The sequence below is a fragment of the Microchirus variegatus genome (genome assembly GCF_963457635.1).
Source record: "Microchirus variegatus genome assembly, chromosome: 9".
NCBI classification, from domain to species: domain Eukaryota; kingdom Metazoa; phylum Chordata; class Actinopteri; order Pleuronectiformes; family Soleidae; genus Microchirus; species Microchirus variegatus.
The window spans coordinates 24,856,201-24,870,663 of NC_139810.1; the positions used below are offsets into that span (position 1 = coordinate 24,856,201).

At 40.0% G+C, this 14,463-nt stretch overlaps 1 protein-coding gene across 2 annotated transcripts; it reads right to left on the reverse strand.

The window, feature by feature from the left end:
- Positions 1–602: 602 nt before the first annotated feature.
- pfkfb1 (6-phosphofructo-2-kinase/fructose-2,6-biphosphatase 1) lies at positions 603–11,367 on the reverse strand. 2 transcript variants are annotated; one of them, XM_083895128.1, is made up of 14 exons: positions 11,242–11,367; positions 7,887–8,012; positions 7,696–7,792; positions 7,525–7,591; positions 6,919–6,993; positions 6,029–6,085; positions 5,787–5,908; positions 5,472–5,679; positions 5,205–5,351; positions 5,016–5,120; positions 4,538–4,667; positions 4,378–4,440; positions 4,224–4,288; positions 603–2,168 (listed from the first exon to the last, which is right to left on the reverse strand). In XM_083895128.1, exons 1-14 carry the CDS (start codon positions 11,291–11,293, stop codon positions 2,109–2,111), a joined length of 1,374 nt encoding a protein of 457 aa, XP_083751254.1. In that variant the 5' UTR covers positions 11,294–11,367; the 3' UTR covers positions 603–2,108. The 2 variants fall into 2 exon arrangements, with proteins under 2 accessions (XP_083751254.1, XP_083751253.1); XM_083895127.1 differs by lacking the exon at positions 11,242–11,367 and adding an exon at positions 8,754–8,880.
- Between the last annotated feature and the right edge of the window lie 3,096 nt (positions 11,368–14,463).

Here is a 14,463-nt window from a genome sequence, read left to right on the forward strand (position 1 = left end):
CGTACAGGAGGACGCTGTGTTCACACTTCACATTTTACGCACACTTTTTTTTTTTTCCTCCTCTAAGAGGCAGTCTTTCCCCTCCCTCACCTCATCATAGGTTAAACGGCTCCACTGCTGTGACAATTACACCAAAAATATCAGGTAAACAACGACCGCAAAGCAACTAAAAAAAAGTTCCCACAAGCAGCTTCTCGGCTTATGTCGATGCATACCACGCAGGAAATGTCACAGACTGTTGCCACTGATGGTTCATGAGAAATGAGGGATTATTAACCCCTGCTTGACTCTTTGAGGAGAGCACCCCGCTACCTAAACACCTCCTCCTCCTTAAACTCTCTCCAGTCCGAGTGATTCCCATTAAATTGCTGCCAAATGTGAGATTCTATTGCCCTTTAGCGATCTTTCATCAAGGCCAATTATTAACTGAGAAGAGTTTGAAGGAAAACAACTTAAACTTGACATTGTGGAAATCACGTGCGGGATACCTCACCATACCAATAATATCACGATACAACGATTCTGTGACAATCGATATATTGCAAGACAATCATGTGTCCAACTGAAGAAAACAAAGCATCCGTGAAAAGTTAAAGGTGCAGGATTTCTCCATTTATTCACAACATAGAGAACAAAGTGCATAACATCTATGTATTGAACGTGGATGGAGCATTTCTTAACGTAGCTTTCGCCACCATTATCCCGCTGTAAACGCCCTCTTCTTCAGTCAGGTAACTTACACCCAAGTTTCCCTTCATTCACTTGAGCAGCGCTGCCGTGAGGACATATAAAGTAGCAAATTTGTTAATTCAAATATGTTTTCTTACCCTGGCGTATCGATTATCGTATTGCACGAGGAAGGACGACAATGTATCACCAAATCGATATTTTGACACACCCCGACTTGACTTGTTAAGTGGATTTGTTTTCTGTGCAGGTGTGAGGTGAATCTCTCTCGACATTGTTTGTTCACATGAATTCGTTGACACTTACTGCAGTTTGGCATCTTGTTCAAAGTCAAGTTTACAAACACTCAACAAAAGATTTGTTTGTTAAGGTGCTGTCCATGGTCCTGATACTCGCCCCCAATAATTTGATCAGTGGTTCCCAAATGGGGGTCCAGGGTCCATGCCACCCCGCAAAGAGTCATTCATTGAAATTATTTTGACATATAGGACAATTTTCTTTAATAAATAAATAAAGAAGGATGAATGACTTTTCATTTTGTATTCTGAATGTTTTTCTTTTCCAATTAGGGCTGCTGCAATTAATGGTTATCGACTGCTTACGAAATGAATCGCCATTTTGATAAATGATGATTCAATTTGATGAATTCTTTATATAAATTAAAAACACATTCTGTGATTTTAGCTCTTTGCTCCTCTGGACAAAACAAAGACATTTGAGGAGGTCGTCTGGTTTCAGATTTGAAAAGCACTGATCAAATTAAGACAGATTCCAGTTAATCGTCAAATTATTTGAAGGGAATTACATCAGGGAGCCCCGAGAATATTCTTTTTAATATATAGAGTTCCAGAGCATCTGAATCAGATGATCAACAACAAAAAGTGTTACAGTATGTGTGCAAAAGCTACTTTATGTGCAAGAATCCTTTTAGTCTCAGGACACAGTGCAACAGTTTTCTAAAATCATTGTAAACAATGTAACACTTTAAATATATTATGGAGAAATGTAAACTCGGTAGGAAGGAGAACCTCTGGCCATAGGCTACATCATTTTCAGTCACCATGTCTGTGTGTTCTTGTTTTTGTCACCTATTCAGGACCTTTTACTGGCATAAACACCGACCTGATCAGGACCAGTCGTCTCAATGGACACCAAAACCTGGTCCTTATATGACAGAACCTCATTTCTGAGGAACCTGTCAGGGATAACATTTGAATTGTGCTTAGGATAAGGTCTTAACTGGTTATGGTTAAGGTTAGGGGTAACAATTTCTTTAGACTGTCCAAATTCAATGGAAGTCAATGCAGTGTTCTTAGAAGAAAAGCTGCACAAACCTGTGTGTGTGCATAACGCTGGAGTTTGTCTCTATTTTTTTTGTAAAGCAAATGAAAAGTACTATATCATTTGAGTCCTCTTCTGATTCATATGTGATCCGGAACAGTCTGCAGGGCTTCGTCCTGATTTCTGCTGACGTTGACGTTCTGCAGTGACACGGACAGAAAAATAGAGAAAAGTGACTATGCATGTATTCATAAAAATAATAATAATAATAACGATAATAATAATCCTCATTTATGAAACCCTTTAATAAACACGTTTACAAAATACTTTGTATAAAATAAAAAAAACAGCAACCCAACAAAAGTAAATAAAAAGAAAATGGAAGAAAATCAGTCAATATAATGTTAGAAAATACAAAAACACAAGACCTGACATTAAGTCAAATAAGGAAAGTCAAAAGAAAAAGGTATGTTTTAAGAAGGGAATTAAAAGCATTGAAATTGACTTCGAAGGAAAAAAACGGGATTTAGAACATGACAGATACAAGACCACACATTGTGCACAAGGTTCATGGTGTGTAGTTCAAAGGTTAAACTTCTCTTAAACCAGACAAAAAAGTTATTTGGAGCAGACTTGATGCATTCTAACAGTGGTCCAGCAGAGGGCAGGTTTTGTTTCGTTATGTGGAGCTGCAGGAACATTTGGAATTCATTTTCTGTGCACATATTTGTGTTTTCCATCTGCTGAGTTGATTTACGTTACTTTGAGTGTTTCTGGTTTTATTTTGACATCTGCTTCCTGTCTTTTGTCATCTCATTCTTTCCCATTATACCATGAATTATGGGTACAACTGTGGCTTAAGGAGAACCGGTGTTTTCCGTCAAAGTTAAGATGTGGGAAAAATCGCCCGTTACACCTCAAAGGGGATGATGATTATACCCCTGAATACTTTCTACACGGCACATTTTACAGTATGAAAGTAACACTAAGCGTGTGAATGTAACACAAATGACGTGATTAGGACAAGATACAATCTGTATTTAGTGTCGACATAACACTAAGAATTAACTGCTAGACTGCTTTATTGCGTTTATATATCACATAAGGATTACAATTTTAATGTACGAGATGAAGAAGCGGCCTCAGCCAACTCACACCGACATGTTCAGCCACTTTATTAACACCACGGCTGCAGACGGTGAAGCTGTTTACAATCTGAAAACCTCGGGCAGGGTGTGTCAGTATTTACTCAGCGATAAGGCCAGTGACGTCAAGAGGTGGGACACAATTTTATTTATTTAAAGGTAGACGTTGAGCCATGCGAGAGTCCCATATTACCAAGTTTAGGTTTCAGTTACAACATCAGGTGATGATGACACAAACTGCAGGACGCTTATGCATTGCAGGAATCCTGGAGCCACACGGCTACTGCAGCCACACGGCTACCGCCACTGGAAAGAACCTAGCTCACTGCCGCTCCGGAAGTTCCACCCATAATCATTTCTCAAGCCCAGAAATAAGACGGACAGGGAGAGAAGCTACTTTAAAGGTCACATAGAGTGGTCCTGTTGCACATAAATGTTAGTTATGGAGGTCTACTTACATATATTAACTTGTTTTTAAGGTCAAAAACCTCCTAGTTTCTAGCCGCTAGAAATCCTCTTTTCTGACAGTGTTTTTCAGCCGCGATGTTTCAGAGTGAACTTTCACCCCCAGAAGACAGAGTCTTGTGATTGGCCAGTACTATCCAGCACATCCGTTCTCAGAAGCGCAGCGCCCCCCTCTGGAACGGCGGATGCACTGCTCTTCATTATCAAAACATTGTTTTAACAGTGTTTAAAAATAGCTTCATCACGACTCCCCGCCGCAGTCCCTTTTATGACTTTAAACCGGAGTCAGACCCAGAGTCAGAAGACACTGTTGCTCGTGAAACACCTCCACAACGGACGTTATTCTTCTTCTGCGGTTCAATGTACGTAACCGGATGTGCCCGGACTAGTGCCCGGAGCAGGACGATCGGTTGTTCAGGAGAACCGCTGCTTACGTAACTATTACGGGATTTTCAGTGATCTCGTTGAGCCCAGAGATTACAATAAAACACAACGTTTTCAGCAATGGCTGAACTGTTTGTTTCATACCGTCAGGCTTCATAAACAAGGTAATGACGCAGATACACACCAAAAAAAGTTCCGCTTTAACTTCTCATTACAAAGCATCTTCAGTGACAAACGGACAGGGTATTAGAGTAAACTTACCACCGGCCTCTCTCTGTGTGTGTTGACTGCTTCAACATTCAGGAAAAACGGCTCGACTTTACACCCTGCAGTGAAGAGAAAGGCAGACGCTTAGGGAACAGTTTACAGGGTTTGGGAGCAGTAACGCGCTGAAGGACGAGTCGCAAAAACCTACCGTAGGCGATTGGTGTAAGTTTGAGCACCGAGTGAAGGGGGCATCTCAGATAAGGCAGCTCATCTTCAGAGGAAGGAAGAATTGAGAGCGTTTAGATCATTAAAACAATTCACTGCTGTTGCCACGGTGTTAAGTAAACAGAGAGTGTGGTTCTCTGTACCTGAGGGTTTGTCAAGGAAGTAGGCCAACAGGCAGCGCATTATGGCCTGGTGGCAGACGACCAGAACATTTTCCTGTCGCTCGAGCTCCATGATAACTGGCTCTAGACGATGCACCATGTCCTCATATGACTGCAGAGGAGACAGCACTGATTATGTTAAAGTGCTGACGCTGCTCAAGTCCACAAACATGACCCCATATAACCCACTTTTGTGGTTTGCATGACTTTCGACCTTGAGTTTTCATGGAAGTTCAGTGTTTGTGAGCTCTGATGTGTCTACTCTAGTTTAGTTTACAGACATGATGGAAGTTCAAGTTTGTCTAGTGTTGCAACCATGAGGAAATAGTCCAATAAACTATGACTTTAATCCACAGCCTGCTCCAGCAGAACTACTAACAGAGCTCAACAGGTCAGATTTGCGTGACGTGTGTTGAACTGTGTGAGAGTGAAACGTGCGTTTTCATAGCGCGATGCTCACCTCACCCTTAGGGTAACGATAACGATATTTGTCCTGGTCTCTCAGAGCAAACTCTGACGGGAAATCCTTCTGAATCTCTTCGTAGGTAAGCTCCTCACAAACACCCTAAGTGAGAAAAAAAGCCACATCATTTGGGGCATAAATATATTTCTTTGCGTCCTTAGATGTCGGCCTATTCCTTGAACTTACAGCGTCTATCTCATTGAGAGCCTTCCACTGTTCATACTGGACTCCCAGAGCCTCTGCAGTCTGAATGGTCCTCTTCATGTGGCTCGTCCACACCTTCAGCTCCTTAACATTCTGACTCTTGATGAAGGTCGCCAAGGCATCGGCGTACTGGAGAGGATGAGAGTGAATCACGAAATTTCCTCACACAGATGTAATTTTGTGTTTCTTGAAATGATTTTCCAGATTATTTTGAATTGTAAGTGTGTAACTCCCTGTCCTCTGTCTCACCTTCTGTCCTCTAGGGGAGAGGCCAGAATCTCCACCAATGCGCCCGAAAAGGTTGAGTTCACTCTCCCCGTGGCGGGTCAGATAGATTGATCTTGGTGTGACATGGATGTTCATGAGGTAGTAGACTATCCTGCTCTGAATGTGGTCCTGGACCTGGTTCACCAGGTATCTGCTGCCCACGTCAAATATCTTGATGTAGGATAACTTTCTGTTCAAAGCATTGGGGAAACCAAACAATGTCAGAAAGTTTAGAGGGGGATAGATAGATACTTTATTCATCTCACAAAACTGTAATATTAACTTAAGCGTCACTACCTATCCTTGTCATCGTCGATAGATTGGTAACTGGCTCTGTAACACTCGATACGCTGGACGAAGTCTTCCATCGCTTCTTCTATTTCACGATCCACATAATCTGGACTCCCAAACTTGACTTGCTGAAAAAAGGAATTGTCGAGGTTTAACGGAGTATATCCTTCATCTCATCCTCTGTAAAAGGTCGACGTAAACAAAAACATCCCTTACGGACAGTGTGAAGATATGAAGTTGCACGTCACCTTGATATTCTCTGCAATGATCTCTGGATCCTCACATATTGATTCCACAAAGAACACCTGTGTAAAACATGGATTCAAAGGTTCTGTGAAATGTTTTCACTTTGATCGACTCATTTTCTTTTGCTAACAGTAGTTTGATAATTTGGGAAATGCAGTAAACCACACAAGAAACTGTTATGTATGAAGTTGCTACACCTAGCTTAGCATATAATTGCTAAACTTAAAATAATCAAGGGCATAGAAAACATACTTTTTTCCATCTGCAACTTTTATAGAGAATCAAATTATGCTAAGAGTTGCAGACTGGTGGATTTCTATAACTTTAAATGGAGAGTGAATAGTTTTAAGCTGCTTACAGTCCTTTGCTAAGCTAAGCTAACTGGCAGAAGACATTCAAAAACAGGGAACGTGAAAAAGCTTAACGTAGCTTAATGTCCAAATACGGAGATCAATCACCACCAGATTCCTCATGAACACCTCTAGTCATGTTCACTTTCATCTCTCGAAAAATCAAAACGGAAACCTCAATATCATGGATGCTATCGGCGTTTAGCTTTTTGATCTCCATAGGCGCTCATTATAGTGAAAGAGCTTAGCGTAGCTTAATGACAAAGCCTTAATGTAGACAGCATCCATAATATTGGGTGATTTTTGGAAAGGTGAAAGTAGACATGACTAGAGATAATGAGAAATTTGGTTATCGCTGATGGCTGTTTTTGGACATTAAGCTACGTTTTCATGGCACATTAAGCATTTTGGAATGTCCCGCTATAGGCTGCTGAAACTTATTGAATGGACAGACATGGCAGTGCCGCAAAGACCTCACTCTAGGAGAATAATATGTACCACAATGATTCCAAAAACGCTGTCAATTCTACACCTGTACTTACCTTGTAGCCCTTCTCTTTAGCAAAATTTAAAATGATCGCCCTTCTCTCGCAGGTGGTGTTGGTAGCATCGAATACCTTTATAGGACAGAACACAGGTGTAATCAGTAATAAATCATATATTTAGCAATATTTTAAATTACATTTAGTCTATTCAACAATGAGGCATTAGACATCTGATACAACATACACTATAGTGTCATGCAACTGCTTTACATTTACATATACAACAATTAGTTATTCCCGCTACATGATCACATGTAAATTAATAACATACATTGAATGCCTCTAATATGAAGTTATATGAAGGATTAGCACAGAATATCACCTTATTAAATACTCCTGTGGCAGAATAAAAACGCAAAATGCATATATATTCTGAACAATAAAGGGAAATTCTGGTGATTTACTCATAGAGGGCATGAAAGACACAGATACACTCACTTTAAATATACAGATTGGGTCAAGCTGTAAAAACACCGTCACTCACAACTTCCCATAATCCAAATCCATGGGCTGTTTCATCAGACTGCTAAATTACTACATCTTTGAAACTCCCCAAAGCTGATTTGGGGAGGCTGAGAAGGACAACTTCACCCTCTTACTCACTGCAACTTGTCCTTGTTCCTTTGTGAAGTATGCAGTGACGTCTTTGAGGGCAGCTGCTGCACAGGCCCTGAGAGAGAAGGTACAGTCAAGAAAACAAACAAAAAAAAAGACCTGTGACATGAAAATGAAAACAAAATGCCACTTGGGAATCTTCATAATGACTCTACTTACTTGCGGATGTTCATGGCCTCTTCATTGTCCTGTTTAAAGAACTCAAAGTTCTTATAAATCTTTACAGCCTCCCTTCGGTACTGGCCAACGTTAAACACTGGCGGATTAAAAAGGTATATCACTTTTTTATGGCAAGAAAAAATGAATTCTACTGTATGTAATATTGAGTTTATTTTGATTTAGAAACTGACCTTTTGTAGGAACTCCAATCCAGTTCAGGTAGCGGGTGAGCTTCTTGGAAATGTATGTCTTCCCTCTGGCCGGCAATCCCACCATCACAATCATTGTAGGTGAGTTACAGAACTGAGGCACCGAGGCTGAAACAAAAAGACACGCACAAATTAAAAGTAAAGTAAGTTCACTGGAAATAACTAATTCACTGCTGTTCCACAAGTTCCACTCATAATCATCTCTCCAGTAGTGCCCACAGGAACAGAGTGGACAGGGAGAGGAGATACTTTAACTTAACGAACATATAACTGCTCAATCACAGTTGTTTACATACGGTGTGTTCTTCCATTGTTCATGATTATGTTGAGCCATATTATTTCCATGCACTCTCTCTCTCGAGGCCATAAATCCCAGAGAAAACCCATAATCTGAGTCGATGTAAGGATAATTCCCTGCTTACAAAGATCCAAACATAGTAATGTGTAGAACCGTATGTCATGTGTGTTTCAGGCAGACGGAAAGATGACTTTTCCCTTCAGTTATAACCCCCAAAATACGTGTAAGACCTAAATGTGTGTGTGCAAATACAGGTACAAGAAGTCCGTGCTGAATCAGCATAATCCTCACTGAATACAGAGCCAACTTTGACCTGGTTTGGTCCAACTTAAGAGGTCAAAGGTCAGTAAAAAAAAAAACTAAAAAAAAACAAGAACACACCCAAGACTGATGCAAACCAGCTGGGGACACAGAGTAAAAGTAAAAAAAAAAAAACATAACACAACAGAAGGCAAATAAACAGGAAAACAACAGTGGGGAAACAATGACACCGTAATGACAGCTAAATATGTGACGTATTGTGATCCTCTCCTATTTAAGCTAACACTTACATCCCCTCCTGCGGTTCAGGTTGCAACCCATCCAAGGCACCCAGATCTTGAGCAGCGGCGTCTGTGTGAGTTCTTTCTGCTCCGACACATCGGCGGTGAGAGCCATGAGGCCTCTGAGCAGGCAGAGAGCACTGGAAAGCTCTGAGATCTGTGAGCATGTGTTTGCTTCACAGAACATTATATGCTGCAGGTCAGCTGACTGCCTGCTGCTAAGGAAGAAGTACTTGGTAAGCATGAGGGGGAGGACCTGAGGCATTGCTCTTTTGTCAGCTACTCTGTCTATTCATCATGTTTAAAAAAAATAAAATAAAAAAATAAGGCCAGAGAGCAAAGCCTGGGCCGCGGTGTCAGATTGCAGGAGAGCATCCAAATCCACTGCAGTGACTCACCTGGTTTCTCAGTTAGGGAGTCATTATGTGACAGAAAAGGAAACCTGTTATGAACTCAGATGAGGCCACAAGCTGCTTGTTTGTCAGTGTAAAACAGAGATTCTACCACTAGAGGGCAGTTTAAGATATGAGTTATGTCAAGGACACCAATTTTCAACTTTTGTTTGTTGTCATGAACAAGGCATTGCTGCCTATTCAACACAGAATGAACCATTTCATTCACTGTGATCCCTCATGTCCCAGTGGAATACAAGAGTCAACAAATCCAGTGATATGTGGATGAACAGGGGATAATAAGATGGAGAAGGTGAAGCAATATTACAAATATTCCACTGCTGTGAAGCACCAAAGATGAATTATTAGGGCTGATAAAGATGATCAAATTCCATGTCTTTCATGACTTTGCTTTATCAGATTTACTTCCTATATTTGGCCATGATGATGTTTAGCAGTTATTTGAAGCTTAACTATAATAACATATGTATTTTTAATGTCCTCCCACAGCCCACCTGCAGTCAAGCCCATGAGGAGTCAACATTGACTGTACATATAATATCAATTATCCAATCCATAAAAGTACCACAGTCTATCTGTGTGGGTTCTATTTTCAGTAAATAATAATGCTGCAAAAAAATAAAAAAAGCTGTTTATGAGCTCCTCACATGAGATGTGAGCGCCCTCTGTGGGTGGAGAGTGAATGGAAATCCCTTGAATTGATGTTCTTATTAAATCAGTGTTTGAGAGGATAGTAGTTCATACACTATTGGATTCAAATGTGTAAAGAAAATAAATATAAAATAACACTGAAAATACCAAAAAATACAAAATGCTCAACATATAAAATTAATAAGTATTATTATCTGTAATAACTGCATTTGCAGTATTGCGTAGTCATGACTGTTTTGTTCTTCTTCATGACATTAGTATCACACTTGCCAGTGAATTCCTAGAAAACGGCAGAGCAAATTCCCCAAATGTTAAATCGTTCCTTGAATAAAATCGCTGAAGGAAAAATGTTTTTGGTTTCCTTCCACAAGGAAATATAATTAGATTTGAACGCAAGATACTTCCAGATACACATCGGCTTTCCAAGACCACACAGACACACACAGCTCCTCAAATGACAATCGGCGTCAACAACACACAACTGAAAATATGCTGTAACTTTCATAGAAAACTAAATGGTAGTTTGTTTACTGTGTTATCTCCCATGACACTAGTCTGCAGGGATTCCAGTTTTCAAATATCTGCGCTTTAACCTTAATTTCACTCATTCCATTCCATCTCCAATGGGAAACATACCCAGATTTATAGTTTCTCTTGGGGATTGATGAACGGTAATGAGCAGTTCTTCCTGTTTTTGGATTAAGTTCAAACGTTGTGAGATAAGATGGGCGCTGTGGTGACCTCTAAAGAGACAGATATTCCGTTTGTAGACATTTGCTCTGGCAGGAGTTAAGCATGTCCTCCCAAAGAATTTTGTGTGTGCTGAGTTTTTACTGCTCCGTTCTTGTCAATACTGTATAAATACACACATGGACCTGTTGGAGGAGTTTTTTTTTTCCTACTGATTAATGAGCGCATCGCACCAATTATTACACAGCAGACAGGTTCTCAGAGGCAACTGTCTGCTCTCTCTGTGTTATTTACTGTCTTAGGTGCCCACACTGCACACAGGAAGTGATGAAGACGGACAGAGCATTGTATTGAGCAACAGCGACATTGTACTGATAAAGTGAGCTGGTTGGAGTATGGCTGAAAACTCAAAAGGAGCACCCACAAAAACAGATTCAGAAGTGGATTCTACTGCTCTAAAAACACACAGTCAGGTCCGATAGCATTGCTTGACGAATTATAAAATAAAGTCAGATAGTTGGCAGAGGCAGAATAAGACACGACATAAACAAGAGACGCAATAACAACAGGCAAACCGAGCTGTACTCTCTGAACTTTGATTTCCTACATCGTTCTCTTTGCTCTGAGGCTAACTTGACTTCTGCACGCACTACAGCGTTATACGACACCACATGTACTCAGTTTGAATAGACAGTATACAGTCTACAGTCTGCAGGCAGAATTCACTTGATCAGTGATCTCACCTGCACTGTCACGTCTGCAGAGCCTCATTTGTTCCAGATGGGGAAGCTCCATTCTGTGCTACTCTCCAATGAAGCCACCAGCAGAGTGGATCTAAACCATCGACACACGACTAACGTGAACTGACGTTCTTTTTAAAGAAACTGAACCCCCCCCCCTCAATGCCAAAGGAATCTCAACCTTCTCCAACAACTGTGAGGCCTCTCTTGTCAAGACACATGGACATATGATAGCAGCACACTGGGTTTGGCCTTTACTGTTTGCCAAGGCCAGAGTTCACTACATGCACACATCGAGAGTAGGAGAGTATCAAGGCTCTCAGAGGACGCAACATAACCAGTGCAAAGGTCGCTAAGGAGGAAACACTAAGAGGCATGGCAACATGTATACTTACACACCACAATCACTAGTCATACGACAAATAAGGTCTGAAATATAACGTCAGTTGAGAACATGAAATCAGGCATAAGTTTGTTTCGAATATTTAGTCAAGAATGGACGTTAAGGAGCTTTAAATACACTCATGTGACACTGGAGAATAAGGGCCAATTCCAATTCCTATCTTAACCCTCAAGCTCAACCCTTAATCTTAACTGGCCCTCAAAACCAAGTGTTGAGCGTTATTTTGTCACAAAGGGACATCCCTTAAATGCAGATACGGCAGAATAACGCGAAAGCTGCGTCCAGTCTTTCAACTCCAAAAAAGAAGAAGAAGAACACATTTACGTCAGGATTATTTATTTATTATTTTATTTCAGTCAAGTTATTCGGTTGTCAGTTAGTTACAAGATGATACTCATACAAATACCACAACCACGGACATATTCAGCCGACAGTTACCGCACACCACAGCTTATTGAAGGGTTAACGATAGCAAACGATCGCGTAAAATAAAAATAAATGTTACGCAACAATGACGTCAGTAATCCATAATATGGGCCTAAACTAAGATAATACAATGGTTTTCATAATTTTTATATCTCTATTAACAAAGCAAATACTTAATTTGCATCGCACTCGCTTCGCTGCTTTCGACGCCATCTTTCTCATGTGAAAACACGCAATGCATTCTGGGTAGCCCTTGCTCCCAAGGGTGGTGTCGGAAAATCTCAATATTGAGGGCGATACAGCCCTGTAACTCGCCCCTCAACTAAATTTTTCTGAGAATCGGGACAGCACTTGCACTAGAGGGAGCGCGCATTTTTGAGATTGAGGGTTAAGATTGAGGGTTAAGCAAGGAATTGGAATTCACCCCAAATATGTACCTAGGAAGTACATTACTACATGAGAGTAAACAACCATAAGTACTTATTGGAGGTGTTGAGTGTTGTTTTCCTGCAGTGAATTTCATTTGGAGAGGTTCAGGTGCATCAACAGTCCACTCAAAAACAGACCGACCATATTTTGAATTCCACCTGATTTATTCATAAATCTCTCACTTTTTTGGTGTACAGTATGTTATGGTTTAAAAAATGTACTTTAGTTCTGCCCATTATTTCTACAGGAAGTGTCTATAGTGAGTTAAGGTTTTCACCCATTCACTTAATCTGAGCAAAACCTTTTAGAGGATTGTTTGATTTTGTTCTATTTGGTGATGGTTTAAGGCTCACTGCACAGCTAATGGAGTTCTTCATAAATGAACAACCAGGATTGGAGAGAGCCCATGAAAGCTTTGGCATACAAGTTATCTTTGTCCGTTTGGCAGAGCTATCACTGGAGACATACAGTATGATATGAACATTGCACCCCCGGTAGCACAAAGTTGAAAACTTACCTAACACAGCGGAACCAGAGAAAATAATCTTTCACCTTTCAGTAAGAATAAAAATCAGTTAGGGTCACTTAGAAATGTCCTTATATTTGAAGGAAAATCACTTTTTTTTAATGAACATAACATTAAATGAATCAGAAATACACTTTATACATTGTTAATGTGGTAAACGACTATTCTAGCTGCAAACATCTGGTTTTTAATGGAATATGTACATAGGTGTATAGAGGCCCATTTCTCTCCTAATGGTACATTGTGTTTGCTAATCGCGTTAGAAGGCTATTGGATGATTATAAAACCCTTGAAAACCCTTGTGATGATTTTAGCACAGCTGAAAACAGTTTTGCTGGTTCTTTGACGAGAGGGCAAAATTATTATTTTGAATAAAAATCATTATTTCTAATCGTGTCAATGTCTTGACTATATTTTCTATTCATTTTGCAACTCTTGATGAATAAAAGTGTGACTTTTAATAGAAAACACACAAAAAATGGTATAGGTGACCCCACACTTTTGAACGGTAGTGTAGTGGTGGCGTGCGATGACAGGGATAGGGTGAGAATTTAGGCAGATGATCCCTCAGAGTCATGAGGAAGAATTGACATCATTTTCATTTTACAACAATGGACACATGTTGCTCACAAATTTATTCCATTTTATAGTTACTGTATGTAGGGCAGGAGTGTTAATATCTCCTCAATGCGTATTCTGTCTATCCGGAACTAAGATGAGGTTTTTCAAAGTAAAGTCATTATTTATTAAATCTGACTCCAATTTATTAAAAACAACTTTATGGTTAAATATCGATGCGTAAATGAGAAAGTTAACCAATTAATTACCTTTAGCAACATTTTAAGGATTGAATTCTGCCCACTAAGGAATCTAAAATTGATTTTAGTTCAGGAATGGCAGACATAGCCTTCAGCTGTTAAGTGACCTTAACAGCCCTGTTTCCCAGACATTCAGAAGTTTTAGAACACAACGCCATAGTTACAGAACATGATACTCAATCTTTACTCAATCTTTTCTTTTCAACTCAGAGGTTGAGGGTATAAATGTTACCGACTGTAGATAAACTTACCACACAACTAAAGACTTAATAACAGAGAGCAATTCCTTTGCTACTGAAATAAAACCCCATCGAGGTAATATCAGGAATGACAGGTTAACATACATAGGCTCACGTGTGTTAATGGGAGTAAATTCAAACATGAAGTTTTGAGGAGACACTTTGGAGGGACAGAAGAGGGAACCAGTCATGGTCAAACTCAATCATAAGTGATTGATTCAATTACAAGTAATCAAAGACGCAATACGTACAAAGTGGGTCCTTCTAATCTGGGGGAGTCTTCCATTGTTTCAGAGATGAGATTATAAGGTGGGGATGGAACGGTCTAACAGTTTATTGACCACGTCAGTCACATCTATGAGTGCCAGCATAAGGAAAAAGGGT